The sequence below is a fragment of the Danaus plexippus genome, assembly GCF_018135715.1.
Source record: "Danaus plexippus chromosome 18 unlocalized genomic scaffold, MEX_DaPlex mxdp_20, whole genome shotgun sequence".
Lineage (NCBI taxonomy): Eukaryota > Metazoa > Arthropoda > Insecta > Lepidoptera > Nymphalidae > Danaus > Danaus plexippus.
The window spans coordinates 4,893,222-4,910,218 of record NW_026869853.1 but is presented as its reverse complement, the minus strand read 5'-3'; the positions used below and the strand labels follow the sequence as shown (position 1 = coordinate 4,910,218).

Sequence of the window (16,997 nt, the reverse complement as noted above, 5' to 3'; positions counted from 1 at the left end):
TACAAATCAGTATGAAAGACTAAAAATTGTATTTATTCAGAATTTGGCTTTATCTAAGAACTTCAAGGCGTTCTGCCGCACGAGCTCCACGTGGTCTTCGTCTCCGATCTTCTGTTCTACTTCTATCCACTTCTTGTACAACACCTTCATCTTCCTCGCTGGCATCTTCTGCGCCGTCATTCGCTCCATGAGTTGTCTGTAACGATATCATGCCGTTAGTAAAACAGTCAGCTGTATTCGACGCTTGTCTTTCTTGATTAAGATATTTAGAGTATAATTTTCGGTATGGTTCAGCGTCCTTCGATATGACAATCATTTAACCACAGAGCTTCTTCATTAGTTTTTTATGTTATCTGTCTGTTTCGGAATATACATTTGATACTAATTTTTAACTGACACACCGTTAATAGGGCCTGAGATTATGTGCTTTGTTTTAAGTACTGTCTATGCCGAACCTGACTCTCTGGACGTCTCCTTCCTTGCACAGCATGTCGCAGTAGACCCCAACCACGTCCACTCTCTGAGGGTAGGTGGCCAGCATCTGTTCCAGAAGCGCTTCACATCTCTCCCGTCCGTCGGGGACTCCCCGCGCCCGCTCCATCACAGCGAACTTCACCACCATGGATACGTCTGAAGGATAGTTGTTAATGGATTTAAAGCTGTCTTAATATTATATATTATTATTATTATTATTTGTTCCAATTGATCAGAAATTAAATACATAAACGCTTTTTCATTTCATATGAACATGATTTCCAACACGCTATCAACAAAATCCTGTCCACATAACATGGTCCGTGTAAGCTGTTATTCTCATTAAACTCACGTTCCTTCTTCTCCAACACGACTATGCCTCTCTGCATGACGTGCCTCGCCTTCTCCACCATGCCCGACTTGTAACAAGCTTCTCCGCACGCCACGTACGCCTCCAAGGTCTTGTACTTCCTCATCATCAGCTCTACTAAGGCCGTCAGCTCCTGTTGTTTACTGGTCTCCACCAGAATGTCCAGCAGCTTGGAGTGAATGCTGTACGTGTCATTCATTTGTAGCGCGTCTTCCAGGGTTTTTTGTTGAGTTTCCTGTAGAGCAGGTTTTTAATAATTTTACTATACAAAATTTATTTGTTTATGCTGTGGGGACTACTTACGTCACCAGACCGATATTAAAGATTAATTTTGATCTATTACTGTTTTAATTCTATCAATGTATATAAAATCTTAAAGTAACGTGTAGTTCTCTACATTAAATACCTTGGTTCCGAAGCGATGTTCCAGATTGAGTAGCGCGAGCCACACGTTGAGCTTCTCGCCCTCCTCCCGGAAGTTGATTGTGTTCAGCGCCTTGCGAGCGACCGCCCTCGCTTTTTCTATTTCTGTCGCCTGCAAAGTACAAAGTAATGCATTTACTTTGGTTTCATTTTCGTTTGCTTATATTTTGCAAAGTATGTCTTTTGCATTTTCACCTGTAAATGGAATGCCATGTACGCTATCCACAGCTGACTACAGTCAGGCTGTGCGAGGAGAGCTCTCTCGAACTGTTCGCTGGAGCGCGGAGAGCTCTCGCTGTCTATCGCTCTCTTTTCCATCTCTCGCAGTCTCTCCTCCTCTTCTCTGACCTTGGCTGCTTTTTCTGCTGCTGATAACTTTTTACGCTTCTTCTTAGGCTTTTCTTCTTCCTAATGAAAACGTGATGTTATTAAAAATATTCTCTAGCTCGATTCACACCTCAACACTGTAGTTGTGACAGCTGTACTCAAAATCATTTTTATCTGAATATTTAGTTATTTATTTGTTTTTTTTTTTTAAATCGTCTGAACCAAAAAAAAAAAAAAATAGCTGTTCAGCCTTTGCATTGTTTTTATGGCGACTAAAGAAAAGTAGTTATTTTATAATATGATTGTAAGTTCTTCAAAGGCGTTCTTTTCTACAAACATATTTATTAATTGTAGGGATCTAACAAGTACATGGAGCAGCCATACCTCATCATCGCTGCTGCTGGAGTCATCTTGAACAACCTCCGTCTTCTCCGAGACCTTCCAAAACTCCTTAGCGCTCGGTATTTTCAGGACAGGTTCCAAAGGTTTAATGTTCACTTCCTCCTTTGTTATATATTTGTTAGGTTGTTGGTTTTCATTTACTTTATTTGTCTCTTTGTTGAGATCAGTAACTGTCTGGGGCCGACCAGCTTCCTCAGCGCACATCTTAGCGTCTTGTTTTTTCACTAACTCTGTCCTCGTCTCAATTTTCTTGAAGCCGTTCTCTTCTTGTTTCGTCCTATTTCCCTTTACTTTTGCTTCTTTTGGGTTGTCGATCTCAGAATCTTTGTTAAATTCACTTAATTTCTTCTCCGCCTCTCTCAGAGCTTTCATAAATAACTTTAATCTGTCTTCATTATTCGTTTTCTCCAAATGCATTTCTGACCGTAAAAGCATTTTCTTGGGATCAGGGCCTACGCCCTGTAAAGCAGCCATTTTCTTGTCCACGCGTTCGATGCGATGTAATCTCGCATTTATCGCTTTCATCAGAGAGACGACCCTCTTCTTGTAATGCTTCTCTGTGTCGCAGTCGCTTAAATCCACGAGTCTCAGCTCTATCGGGTTCAGCGTCGGTGTGCCATCCTGTGTTTCGTGACTTTCTTCAGATTTCCGTTTCATTTTATTTTTTTTATTATCTTTGCTCTTTTGCTGTTTCTTCAGCTCTTTTTTATTTATATTTTCTTTTTCGTTTTTATTTTTGGAACCCTTCGTGTCACTTTCCTTGGTTGTCGCAATCTTATCTTCACGTTTTTTATTTTTCTTGATCTTCTCTGGACTCTTGACGTCAGTCTTATCGTTTTTCCCGCTTCCCATTTCTGTTTCATCACAATTCGCTTCTTCATTTAAATTCCTATCTGTCTGCAACTTCTCTTCATTATTCTTCTTTCTCTTCTTCTTCTGAACCCTATCTTCTGGCTGCTCGTTATGTTTGTCTGTATCTGAGCTGTTTCCCTGGTTGCCGTAACTGTCATTTTTTCGTTTAATTGCCTTCTTAACTTCATTGTCCTATAATTATGTAAAGCCAATGAAAATATAAACAAATATTTTACCAACCACTCGTGTAGTTCACTAGCGGATACTCACAGCGTCCTGGAAAGGCGCGTCGACGAGGCTGCCAGACATCTTTTTAGCTTCCGGTTTAACAGACATTATGGTACATTTCACCTTTGGAAGAAACATAATGCATCAATTTATAAGTCCTAATATTTTTTTGTTAATTCCTATAGCTGTATTATCCGAGAGATCACTATATGAAGTAGTATCTTACGATCTGTCCCGTGTGGAAGGCGTCAGCGAGGTCCCCGGGCTGCGCCCCCACCAACCGGCTCGGTACATACGCCACCACGTTGTTGAAGAACGACACCAGCAAGTAATGTTTTATGTGCTGGAAAATATTATTCGGATCATTCAAACAAATTACTTCTACTTCCGCTTGTTACTGTCCAGATTCAATAGTATCAGAAACTTCGACAACAACGAAATAATTTTATTTCGCTTTATTTTATAAAGTCCTGTTTATTATATTCACTGTAAACACTCAGATCAACGTACTGTTCCGTCAGTGGCAGTCCGACGAAACAAGATATAGAATTGTCTACCCATCAAAGAGATTATTAACTAGGTCTAATGACAGACCTTTGTATATAAGTATAAAGTATTTCATAAAGTTATCATGTATATTTTTTACTATAAGAAATGGTAACAAACAAAATAATTAAATTTAAATTAATGCAAGTGAATTTTTATTCTTCCTAAATGTCAATGATGTCCTAAAATCTTTTCGGTCGAAGAAGTTCCCGAGATTTCTATTCCTTATGGCATACAGTAAAGTGAAATGCTGTTTAGAGTAACAATGTATTTATCCTACCGATATAACCCCGGTGTACATCTTGCCGACGTGCGCTTCACTGTAATCCATCAGTAGAGGCAGGTCCTCCGCCAGCAGGGACGGCTTCAAGGTCAACACCACAGAGTTCTTGGTCTCGTCCACGACCAGCACCCGCGCCCGGACCTCTTGGCCCACCTAGCAAATAGACCTCATTAATTGGCTACCAGTAATATTTACTTTCTTAATACGTGTCACGCAGATGCTTCACCTTATATTTCTTGGATACATTTGAATTCCTCGGCTTTTTGGGATCAATGAACACGCCGGTCTCCGTCATGTGCGCGCGGGGAACGTAGCCTGGCAACAGAAAATAAATCAAAATTTTTAATTCATTTGCTTTCAAACAGAGAGCGAGTTTTATACTCGTATAGTCTCGTATGGTCTCGTGTGTGGTGGCCTACCGCTGATCCGGTCCACCGCGACCCTGAGATGTTGGTCGGCGACCTCGGTGACGGTCCCGGAGACCAGCTCCCCCACACTCAGCTGTGAGATGTTGAAGTACTTCTGCCGCAAGAGGGCGGGGTCGTCGCTCACAGAGTACACATAGTCCGACAGATTGTAACACAGGACGCGCACGCGATGGGTACTGCCTGGAACATGTTGTTTTGAGAGATGATTAATGTTTCCTTAAGTCTTTTATGCTATTTAAATGAATTTCTTATTGTTTATGTTTCTGTTTATATTCTCTTTCTTTTTTTATATATTAATTAAAGGAGGTTGACTATATTATAAACATAAAAAAAAACCACAAAGTAAAATATTAAGTAAAAATCACCTATTGGGTATGACTTAGCGAGGTCGTCGTGGTCGTTGAAGTCATGGCCTCGTCTTAAGGAGAGGAAGCCGGTGGAGCGATCTGACAAGCGGAGGAACACTGTGCGCCCCCAACTCTTCAACACCTGGTTACAGGATACACACACACATACATAAAGTACATAGAAACGTATCAATTGTTTTATAACACGAGCTAGGACAAATCATCAAACTATCAAATGCGGTGACTGTAGTGGGAGGGGGAGGGGGACTTCACTAACATAACAGATAATATATAAATTGTATGTAAGCAAGAGACAGAGTAAATAGAATTCAACATTAGTCATATTCTGTACCTTTGCCTCCTCGATGACGTCACCGTCCTGGTGTATCTGTTCCTCGTTCAAGTTTGTTTTTGAGGAGTCGAATATTTCTCTCATAGTCAAGAATGGGGTCTGCTGCGGTGGGACGGAGTACAGCAGACGGGCTCTGATCTATAACAATATTAGAGACATGACTATGTAGCGATCCTGACTTTACTTAACTTATTTATGTGATTTGGGCATTTAATGTATAAAAACATGTTAATAAACCTTTTGTCCCAGCGCCGGCTTCTTTCCCTTCACAGTGTCTATTTGATGTCTTTGTATGTACGCGAGTTGATTGTTCAAGATGTGTCCCTCAATACCGTTGTCCAGAGCCTGCAAACAGGAAGTATATTTTGCATTGCTTTATTAAACTTTATAATTGTAAATTAATCAGCAATTGTCGCTGTAACTTTCACATTTCTGTGTAACTTCTGCTCTTTAAATAATCGAATAGCTTAAATTATTAACAAAATAAATAGAAATAAATTTGTAATTTGGGTAAATAAAATCTGCTCTCCCAAATCCAAAAAAAAATTTTAGTTTCTTAGTATTTCATCACACCTTATGTACGGTGAAATCCACAGCGGTTCCAGGATATATAACACCTGGATTCCTCTGGAAGGATCGCTGCAGAGCGCCCAGCTCGGAGCTCAGGGTGACGACGTTGGAGTCAGCGGACAGAGATTTGATGGTCACCCATGTCAGCATACCAATATCTGATTATAAACAGAGTTGCCATTAAAATCTGAAATGTTATTATCACTTCTGAAACTTTATTAATGAACCCAGTGGTGCTGTCGAGCCGGAACGTTGCGGAACTTAAGATGATTTCTGACAACGAGAATTGGCTGACGTATTGAAAAAAATTAAAAAGAATTGCAGTCTTTTTTTCTAATTTTTCAGGAATTTTTATATTTATTATTATAAAGAAGGGATTCAACCGAACCCGAACCGGAACAAAACCCGAAAAGAACCGGCTCGTTTTTCCGAACCGTGAACCGGAGTCCAGAACGTTTTTTTTTTCTGCTGATGCGGAACTCGAACCGAACCGAAACATATACGTAAAGAAAAAAGTGTAATTTTTTTTCTTCTAATGTTGTTACTCGCGAGAGGCGAAAATTGGGGAAACTACCCCCTCCCCTCGCCGTCATATTTGGGACATGAGACCGCACAGAGCGGCCGCTTACACAGGATCGGCCCTGTCTATATAATCATATATACGCGTTCCCGTAAAAAAAAAAATTTGCACAACACCACTGAATAAACCCCACCTGTGCATAAACCCCAACTATTCTGTTTAGTTCCATGACAACTTGAGAACCAACTCTGTTGAAGTTGGTGAAACATTTTTGTCTACAGTTATTGAACACTACTTTATATCTGAAGTGCTTTACATTGTGTATTTGCTCGTGTCTCGTGTGTACACGGTATTATTCATTGTGATAACATATGAAATGCTTTTAAACAAATTGTTGGATCAAGAAACATTAAAATGCCGTGCCGTGTCCATCAAATTATATTTTATAAAAAATAATCACTATTTACCGAGTTCCATGTCAGAGTTTGCAGTATCTTTAGCCAAGAAGGCTCTAGTGTTAGGGATGCCAATGTCCATTACATAGCCGTGGTCTTCAATTGATGTGACCGCAGCTTGGATAAGTGCTCCTGATGACAAAAAATGAATTTGACAAGGAACATTCAGGATGTGCTGGTGTAATCTAACACAAATTTTTTTTTTCATTCCAAATTAAAATTATTTTTCATATATTCATTTAACTTGAAATAAATTAATCTAAGAAAAATGACATGCGTTCAAATTTTAACCTTTGTGGAGATCTGTAGCTTTTCTATCGGAATTAATGTCTTGTGGCATCATTGTAAGTGTTAGAGAATTGTCTGACGCCTCCAAGACTTTCACAGCTACATACTGTCCCAGTCGAAACATTTGCGGCAGCTCGCGGACTTGGTCCACCTTCAAATAGTATTTGAAACCATAAATTAACTTTAAATTTCTATTTAAATTAAACAAAACTTAAAAGTATACCAACAATATGTGATAAGTTAATGTTGTTCAATATTAAATACAGATCATTAAATTAATATATAGTTATAGTTCATTGTTTGTACCTTATCATTGACATAAGCTTCCAGTATGTTATTGTATGCATCACTAATGTGACAAGCCATGACCACACCACTCATTCTACATGGTAATGATACCAATATTTTAGTTTCAAGAGCTCGTCGCACTCTTCCTAACAATAGCAGACCTTCTTTCACAACCTGCAAAATTAAAATAGAAATACAGTGATTCCAACGAGAAAATGATATTTTGTTATAATCTCTGTTTCAAGTTTAATATCCATAAAAAGAGAATAAATATGTTTTTGATAGTAAAACAACAAACCCTATAATTTAAAAATATTCCACAAGTTTTGTAAGATTGATCAATTTCTTGTGTAAAATCATCTGATAAATAGCCATCATCAGCTTCAGATTTCTTTTTTTGTCTTTTCCTCTTCTTCTCTCCCTTATCCGGAGCTCCTAAAAACTAAATAAACGTGTAAATAGCAACTTTACATTTTTCTAATTTATAAAAATCAATTAACTTACGTTTTCACTTTGCTTAAAATATGTAGTCGTAGGTTTTTTACCACCACGAGGAAAGTATTCTTCGGTCTCAGTCATATTTACAATATTTTTTATTTAATATATCACACAGCATCCCAGTTCATAAGGAACAATAATAACGTGAAATTTCTAGGTTATTTAATGTATCTGTTGTACGCAGCTTGTTTTAACTGTCAATGTCATACTACAGGATTTAAATGTAATAATATGTATCACTTCATCATTACAATATAATTATAACAAATTAGAACGTAGTTTTTTGTAAAAAAAAATATATTATATCAATATTAAAAAATTCAACAATGAGTGGAAAGGACTAGAATATACAAAAAAAAAGTATCTTCTGCGTATAGCGATCTCCAATATAAATGTTGCTATTATAACTTCGATTCTGATAACGATATTTCATCTAATAATGCTCGAAAGTCAGTATGCGGACAAGTGATTAAAAATTTTATTATAATAATAAAGACCAGCCTTTTGTATGCTTTACATTCAAACCCAAGTTTTATTATCTCATTTTTTCCAGTGCAGTTTGGAATGTCGATAGAAAATTGAAACTTTCTGACATCAGTCACCTGTCATATGATTTATTAGAAGCTTCATTCTTCAATAGTTGCTTTAATTTATTCAATGAGCGGCAAGTGGTACTGCGATTGAATTTATCTATCAGTATAGAGTTTACTTTTGATCTATCTTGTACCGTTCGAGTGTTTAAAAAGTGGGTACCGCTTTATTAAATTTACACTGATAAATATTATCTAATCGAACATGATAATAATTTTGAAGTAAATGTTTAAATGGTATTTAAATCGAATCGCCGGTCTTGGTTAGCGTCTTATGAGTTCTTTTATTAACAGAAATGAATAAGATCGTGGTTTTCGGCTCCACCGGCATGACTGGCCGCAGCGTCGTGGAAGCGGCTTTGAAGCAAGGTATACAATCCATCGTTCTTGGTGCTTAAAATTGTTTTATTTTTTCCGTAATGAAAATTAGTCTCAAGACGAAAGAATGCATTAACATTTTCATTTTTTTTATTATTAATAATTAAATTCATTACATAGCACTTTATGTGCGACAACTTTAGAGTTATGAAGTTTAAATAAGAAAAAATATTATTTATGGAATAAAAAATTTGTGTTTTACAGTTTTTTTAAAATCAAAATTAAGAATAAATCTTTAAGCTTAATTAATACATGGCAGCAGTTACGTAAAATATTAATTAATAATCACAATAACACTGATAGAACTATTGATATTTTTTATTTCTTTAAATTTAAGATCCTTTTTATTTGTTGGTATCATTTAAATTTTTTCCAACTTGATAGGTGGAAAAAATTGCTGACTTAAGTTTGATAGACATTCTTATCTAACTGAAAAAGTGATAAATATATATATACTTTTTAAAAAGCATTCTCTTTGAATACAGTCAATCTTAATTTATGTAATATAAAGTAAATATTTTGTATTTTTTTAACAATTATATTGAATTATTGAACTCTGTAATAATGTATTTATACACACATACATATAAATATAAACTATCTTATTTTTCACATATTAAAAAGTACATAGTTTTAATGTAAATAAATTAATTGTATAGAAGGGCAAAGGTTGAGAATATTTAATTTTACATTAATTAGGGTTACAAGTGCGTGCCTTTGTCCGTGATCCCACCAAGTTGCCGGAGGAGTTAAAGTCTCAAGTGGAGGTCTTCAAGGGGGATGTTTTAGAACCGGATTCCGTTGTGAATGCGGTCGAAGGTATGGACGGAGTGGTCATAGCTCTCGGCACAAACGGAAATTTGGATCCGACTTCTGATTTGTCGGAGGGAACGAAAATCATTATAGATGCTATGAGAATGAAGCACGTCAAGAATGTCTCAGCATGCGTGTCGGCGTTCCTGTTCTATGAGCCAGAAAAGGTGCCACCAAGATTCCATGCTATCACCAAAGATCACAGGAGGATGTTTGAGGCGTTGAGAGACAGCGGACTGAACTGGGTTACCGTCTTCCCGCCACATATATCTGGTAATTCCTCATTTATTACTAATTAATTTTTTCATTGCAATTAATGAAGTTACTAATTTTATTCCTTAGCTTGAGCCTCATAATTACGTGTAACATTGGATTGATACTTGATTTATTATATATAAATTTAAGTGTTTGTTATTTTTCTTATGTAAATAATTTTTCGGTTAACGAAACGAAGAAAATACTCTTTGATATAAATGTACATAATTAATTAGCTAGTTTATATTTTTCAATATTATGCCTTATTCGTATTGACGTCAATTTTGCATGACAATGCAGTAGTTCATACTATGAAGTAAAATAATCACGTGGTTAGATATTTTTATTGAATTCACGATACCTAAAATATATTCGTTAAATAGGTACAACAGATAAAAAAAATCAGTTACGGCCGTTACAACTGATAAGATTGGAAAAAAAAATTTAAGTTTATATTTTATTTATGATCTTAAGATTATTTTTCACATTTAATGTTTATACGACGTTGTCTCACATCCGATTTATTTCAAACACTCGTGCGTTAACTTCCAAATAACTATAGAAATGTTTACGTGGATTTTATATTATTGTAATGCAATAAAAAATCCTACTTATGTATGCTACATTATATACCAATGGACTATGAACATAAAACGACATGAAGTTAATTAATAAATTCAAACATTTACATTACAATAGGGATCTAATTAAAGTTAAAAAGCAGTCAAATAAAAAAATGGCGCCGGGTTCATAGCGCGGTCGCGGTGACGTCACGACTGTTAAAACAAACGTTTATGTATTTAGTGCGTGAAAAATATTAAAAATATCCTATAAACGATAATAAACATTTCTATTTGTATAAATATTTTCTAGAGTCTAGACTTCGCTTTACTAAGTCTAGCATCATTATTCAATCAGTTAACCCTAAGAGTGATTTGCAGATTAAGCAATATATCCGGTTGCTATTTATTTGATTATCCATGAACTGAGTCACAGATAAAGAATTTTAGTTTATAGTACTATAGTTAACTTCTTTTTTTATAATTTTTTGATTACTTTTTATGTATTTCACCTAGTTTAATACACAAATATACCTTAGTTTCCAAGCTTTTCATTCAATAATATAATTTATAAAAGTTACATTTTCCTTTATTTGTCAAAATAGGTATTCAAGGCTTGGTTTGATCTGTTAAGATCATGTTTCTGGTTTATTTTCAGATGATCCAAGCCGAGATATTATAGTAGAAATCAATCCGGAGAAGTCACCGGGTCGTTGCATTTCAAAGTACGACCTTGGTAAGCTGTTAGTAGACGCTCTGTCACAGGAGAAATACTACAAAAGTATACTAGGCGTGTGCAACGTACCTCAGTGAATTGTGTATCTGTGGCGAGTATATGATATGGCGGGAAAGTGATATGACAATTACATAGGAAAAAGTATAGCTGTTAATGATGTTATTTAAATTATTATAATGTTATTACATAAAACTGTGTAGTATTTTTATAATAAACAATTACATTGTAAAGTGCAATTATGTTCAAAGGCACGTGAGGTTAGTTATTACAATCAGAGTTATCGTGCCAGCTTTAAAGCCATTATTAATTGAGAATGCGATTAAATGAAGGTCTTATAAATGTGTTGTTTTATTTCTTTATATGTAATAAATCTTAAGTTTTGGTAGTATATTATATGAAAATGGATATTTATGTCGTTTTCATTGTTCGTTATTTATAATCTATTGTCTTTCGTTTGACGATAATTTTTCTCTCTTCCAAAAACGTGATATTTCTATGGGACAGTTTTTAATATTGTATAGTCCTTTCGTTAAAAATTGAAATCACCTTTATGAATTGTTTATAATGCGATGAAACATATATCAATATGGATTTATGGCATCCAAAAATCGGCGTCTAGACAATCCTACGTTAAGGATATAAAACAAGCGTACTTCGTGTGTCAAATGAAAGGCTTAATTGTAGAGCAATATGTAGATCTTTTTTTCTAGAAGGTACCTCCTGTAATCTCATGTTTTGGAGAGAGTATCAGAGATGAGATAATTATTATCTCAACCGAACATTCATACATAGGATACTGATACTTGCAGATTGTGGTTATCTATTGCCATTGCTCACGTTATACGAATGCTTTTGATGTAGGTAGTTAGGAATTAAGATATTAAAGATCTTAATTTACGTAGAAAAATCTACGAATTAAAAAACAAATTAAGTTAATCGTAAATCGAGCGTTGTGTAATATGTAACAACCTGTAAAGACTTATTTCAGCAGCAGCAGCATCAGCATCAGTCTATAGGAGCCCACTGCTGAGCAAAAGCCTCTTCTCACATGGAGAAGGTTAGAGCATTAATCACCACGCTAGCTCAAGACGGGTTGGCGATTTCAATCTTACAATTTGAAATTATAAGACCAGGTTTCCTCACGATGTTTTCCTCCACCGTCCGTCAGTGGCGATCTTTGCTTTTTAAATATTAAAGTGATACTTGATCTTTTGCCATTGAATAAATATTATGCAAGAAATCAGACTGTCCGTAAATATACGATACTCCTCCGAATAATCGAATTTTAGATACAAAAACCCAAGTCTGGTCAAGCATTTGATCTGTTAAAATCATGTTTCTGGGTAAGCTGATACTGTTCTTAAACAATACTATAGTTTTTGTTTTCCCTTCGTTGTTAGTTCCTTGTGTTTATGCTTCGTTATAACCGACGTGTAAATTTCCGCTACTGTTTTTTGTCGTGCTATAGAAAGAAAGCCTTTTTTTGGAATAGGTTTGAAGTTGGATTTATCTTCTTAATATCTATCAGGTTGTTCACTTTTTATGAACCTCTGTATCTTCACGGTCATTTTCCTAATAACATAATTCGGTGTTCAAACCGTGGAAGATAACGCAAATAAGAAATATATGCTGCTAATCGATGAAGGTATAAAGTATTTTTTTTTAAACGTCTTTGTAATCTTATCGGCAAATCCTTTTATTTGATCGTAAAAAAATTTAATTCACCATTTCGTACCAGGACTTTAATGTTTATTTAAAACTTGAGTGATGATAATTCTGGTTAAAACTCATCTGTCAGATAGATAGTTAGATACTTAAACTTTGTATTATTTGTCACATACCCTTACAACATAATATTTTAAATTTGTTAAAATTTATTTTGTAGCAAAGTGCCATAAAACTTAAAAAAAATTATGGTTTAATTTATTGTATTCATCTATGACTTTATCATGAATCTATGTGAAGACATTCATTCATAATTAGAAAAAGTCAATACATTCGAGTAGGTATGACTAATCCATTTTATATCTACCTCTTTGGAATAACGCGTACCTTCAAGGTATTTATATAATCTTGTTTATTAAACGAAAAAAAAAGTAATATAATTGTCAGCAAAACGACTAAAGTCAAACGTCATATAGATGCGATTGATAGTAAACGTAAAATAATTAAAGAAATAACAAAAAAAATTGTAAAAGAAGATGAACTAAACAGTGGAATTAGCGTCTAAGGTGTCCATCTAAAATGAACCTGCTGGATTACGTGCATATGATAGTAGACTCGCTCCAGGACATAAGGTGGATCATGGACGCAGCGGCGGCTTGCTACCCCATAGCTATGATGTCCAAAATACACACAGCCTAACGGAAAATGGTTTCTGATTTAGCTTTCTATAGAAAACCTAATAATAATATCTGTTGCCTCACCAAAGATAGGCGCCTTTTGTCTACAATCGATTCTATAAATCTCAGTACATCACGAAGCTCCCCCGAGTTAAGTGTTACAATACATTCGTCGTCAAAGACAAGTCAATCGACGGTGCGGCCGATAACGACCTTGACGGATAATACCCTGAGCATGGTGAGCACACCGTGGTCTACCGAATCTTGGTATTCCACGAGCCATGTTCTTAACAACATATACTCCAACTCTATGACTTCTATGTCCACTATGATGCCAATGTCCACGTCATCAGGCGGCTGTACTCCGGAGTTGGACGGCAGTGAAAATACTATAACAATACTAAGACCCGAAGATCCGTTTTCAATGGCATCTTTTACCGTTCGCCCGGTCCAGACCGTGCCCTCGAGAGATTCCATAAGTACGTTGAGTTCGTGGACTGTAGAAACTTTCGTTAGTCCCGTGAAGTATTCGAGTTCCGAAATCATAAAAGTGAAGTATCCTTGGAGCCCGTGCACATTCATCAGCGGTACCGATCTGTACCCGAGCACGATGGACACCTTTAGCAGTGCAGCGGATGTTGCGACGCCCAGCACAGGTGACAGTGTGGACACACTTAGCAGCAAGTTGACATCAAGCGCTTGTCGCACTTTTGGATTCTTATGTTTGGCGTAAAAATTTAATGAAAGCAGTAGTTAAAATGAACAAATTTATTTGACATAAACAGTAAATGATTGATCTATGAATGATTAATGTTTTTGATTTTTAACGTATAACATTAACCTTTCTAACCCGTGGGATGATACAATATGCACAGTTGTATACAACATATTAGGTAAAATAATGTAATCCAGTACAAAACGGAACGGTATCTTTTGCCACCACTTACATATTACGTCACATCTGGCTTAAAAAAAAAATTAAGTCGTACCTAAATGCTTATGATATCTAAATATACACGCTGCCGAGGCAAGCTTATTATTTTAAAAAGTGTAACAAATAACACGGACATTGTTTTTAATTAAAAAGAAAAACAATTGAATATTTAAATGGATATCTATTTCCAGAGAAATATAATGAAAAAGTGTTTCGTCTTGAAAATTTTGTTTCTTCTTTGCTTATAGATATCTTTTCAGTCTTCATTGTTTCAAAAGTCGACGTCAAGAAACATCTTGGCTATTTCTCTATACACATGAAATGTAGGAAAATGTTTGATTGACAAACGGCCAAGAATTCAAATGCTCGGATATCCTATTAAAAAAATCATTAACAAGGTTCATATAAGACGTTTTAACAATTTTATTTTTGCTCATCTATATTTAGAGTGCAGGTATACAATAAGTTAATGCGCTAGATATTAAAAAAAAAGAATACTTAGCAATTGTTTTTTTTTTAATTTCTTTTTCAATCAAAGTTTCTTATTAGAATATCAATCTAAGATAACACGTTCTTAATCACTTCACAAGCTATTACTGAACGTTTATTTTTGTATTTCCTTTATTTTTTATACGTCAAACATCTGAAGGTCTACGAAATAATGAGAAGGTAAATTGTTTTGATGGATGGATGTCGCTGTCCGCTTTTCCTATGTACCTATACATGTTTAGGCGTTAAGAATCATTCAAGATTAAGATTTATTATAATAATAGAAAGATAAATTTATAATTTAAGTGGTTGCTTACGTGATTTATAATATAAAACAAAAACACATGTCTTTGTGCTTACATTGCAAATGCTGGATGAATTGTTTGATAGTGCAAAAATGTATGGTGGATTTAAATATATATATTAAGGACGGTAGGTGCTTTAACCTAATAAAAAAAACATTCATTTCTAATGTGTAGTCGCGACAAACTTAGATATCACTGTGTTCATTTGAATACTTGTTAATAGGAATGCTACACACATGAGTAAGGTATTTTTAACTTTTTAATTACTTGAGATCGTTTGAGTATTTCATCCAGTTGATTTTTACACTGCGTAAATTAAATTAATGTCTTAGGTGATAGTAGACTAAAATAATTAATATCGTGTCCTCGTGACTCGATTGAGTGCTGTCCACAGTTCAGGGAGTGTATCAAGTATTGTAAAAAATTAGAATTTAATATCCGTCTTTAGATAATCCCGGAATGGCGTAAAAAAATGTTAATTATAATGCTTTAATGTAAATCTATTTACACAAATGTTGTTTTAAATCCTTATCATCACTCGATTTTATAAAACAAAGTCCTCCTTAGTCCCCTGCTACTATCTTAGTCCCCTACAGATAGACAGGATAGGACTGAAAATCTGTAGAGCGGCAGTATCAATCCTCACGCTCAGTACTAAAATAAAATCCCTCCACACTTAAGGAACATTACAATCAAATAAATATAAGATAGCCGCCTGTAAGAGGAATTCAATATTATTATCGAGTTTAGGGTGGCCATAGGTCTTCTTAACGCAAATGGCACTAATTACAATATTGATGTAAAGATATGTAATACGCCAGTAATTTAAAATTAAGTTGGCTTTTTGTAATGACTATCTATATATAACTACAGCATAAAGTTTTTATGTAGCATTAAAAAAAGTAACGATGTGTTGTGAAATGATGTGATGTGAATTAAAAAATGTTGTTAACATTTTATTCATACAAGCTGTAGACTATTGTTTTGCTGCGTATCTAAACCCCTTACAGATACATCTCATGAGCGTTATGAGGTTCCATATCATTTATCGAAGATCCCTAAATTAATGGAACTAACTCAGGACAATGACCTTCCGATTACAACAATAATTTCGAAAATCAGTAACCAAAATATATACGTATTTGGAACTTCCTCCTATTTGATGTAGTTTAAAGAAGTAGTCTGCGTTACTTCTCATCATTTTACCTATCTGCGAGTGACATTCTCGTCTCAATCGGTCCAGTCACTCAAGAGATTGGCGGGAACAAACGGGTAGACAGACAAGCAAACTTTTAGATATTAATAAAGCTGTTAGTTTGAAATGACAAACAGACTCTTCAACTATATTTTTCAGCTTAGTTTAGTTGAGGCGTATAAAATGGAATGTAAAGATATTAAAGGCTAAGTTTTTCTTCGACCTCATTTAATTTTAAATATCTTTTATTAGTCTTTGTTGAACTCTAAACTAGTCTAAACAACTACTAGGTACAACTACAACTCGAGTCTTTTATGCTACGCTGCCGGTCTAACTCCAGCTGGCGAATCACGTCGTTCTCTTGGAACTTACGATTTTTATTATAATGGCCCATCGTGTCGAGTTAAATATTAGTGGTATATTTTTAGTGCTTGTTTTAAACTAGATAGATTTGATTCCTAACTTTTTATACGTTAACGTTTAATACACAAAAAATGTAATATATAACCTCCTTTGCATTGAATTGTAAATTCTTTTGTTACAAAACAATTAAATAAATCTTGGATTACTGTCATGTAGCTACATGTAGCGTCATGTTCATGCACATATCCGTAGCCTGTAATAATATTTATACAGTGTATATCTCCTGTTTTCATTTAATTGAACTTGTGTTGTTTTAGATCTATCTAATTATAGCTTCAGTCGAGACTGTTAAGTTTTATTTCATTCAAAAGTTAATCCCGGATTGT

The 16,997-nt window shown here is 35.0% G+C and overlaps 3 protein-coding genes across 3 annotated transcripts; 2 read left to right on the top strand and 1 right to left on the bottom strand.

The window, feature by feature from the left end:
- Window positions 1–12: 12 nt before the first annotated feature.
- On the bottom strand, window positions 13–7,821 carry LOC116773100 (protein RRP5 homolog). The gene is made up of 20 exons (XM_032665489.2): window positions 7,658–7,821; window positions 7,452–7,595; window positions 7,172–7,327; window positions 6,869–7,016; window positions 6,590–6,709; window positions 5,606–5,760; window positions 5,270–5,377; window positions 5,033–5,170; window positions 4,699–4,822; window positions 4,325–4,513; window positions 4,132–4,220; window positions 3,903–4,058; window positions 3,303–3,419; window positions 3,119–3,199; window positions 1,979–3,040; window positions 1,463–1,675; window positions 1,251–1,379; window positions 827–1,079; window positions 456–630; window positions 13–196 (listed from the first exon to the last, which is right to left on the bottom strand). The coding sequence occupies exons 1-20, from the start codon at window positions 7,730–7,732 to the stop codon at window positions 37–39; spliced, it is 3,792 nt and encodes a 1,263-aa protein (XP_032521380.2). The 5' UTR covers window positions 7,733–7,821; the 3' UTR covers window positions 13–36.
- A 422-nt stretch (window positions 7,822–8,243) lies between these two features.
- LOC116773174 (flavin reductase (NADPH)) lies at window positions 8,244–11,322 on the top strand. The gene is made up of 4 exons (XM_032665576.2): window positions 8,244–8,396; window positions 8,536–8,610; window positions 9,319–9,705; window positions 10,906–11,322. Exons 2-4 carry the CDS (start codon window positions 8,538–8,540, stop codon window positions 11,058–11,060), a joined length of 615 nt encoding a protein of 204 aa, XP_032521467.1. The 5' UTR covers window positions 8,244–8,396; window positions 8,536–8,537; the 3' UTR covers window positions 11,061–11,322.
- A 1,773-nt stretch (window positions 11,323–13,095) lies between these two features.
- On the top strand, window positions 13,096–14,132 carry LOC116773348 (uncharacterized). Its single transcript, XM_032665786.2, has one exon. The coding sequence runs from the start codon at window positions 13,354–13,356 to the stop codon at window positions 14,056–14,058; it is 705 nt and encodes a 234-aa protein (XP_032521677.2). The 5' UTR covers window positions 13,096–13,353; the 3' UTR covers window positions 14,059–14,132.
- Window positions 14,133–16,997: the final 2,865 nt, after the last annotated feature.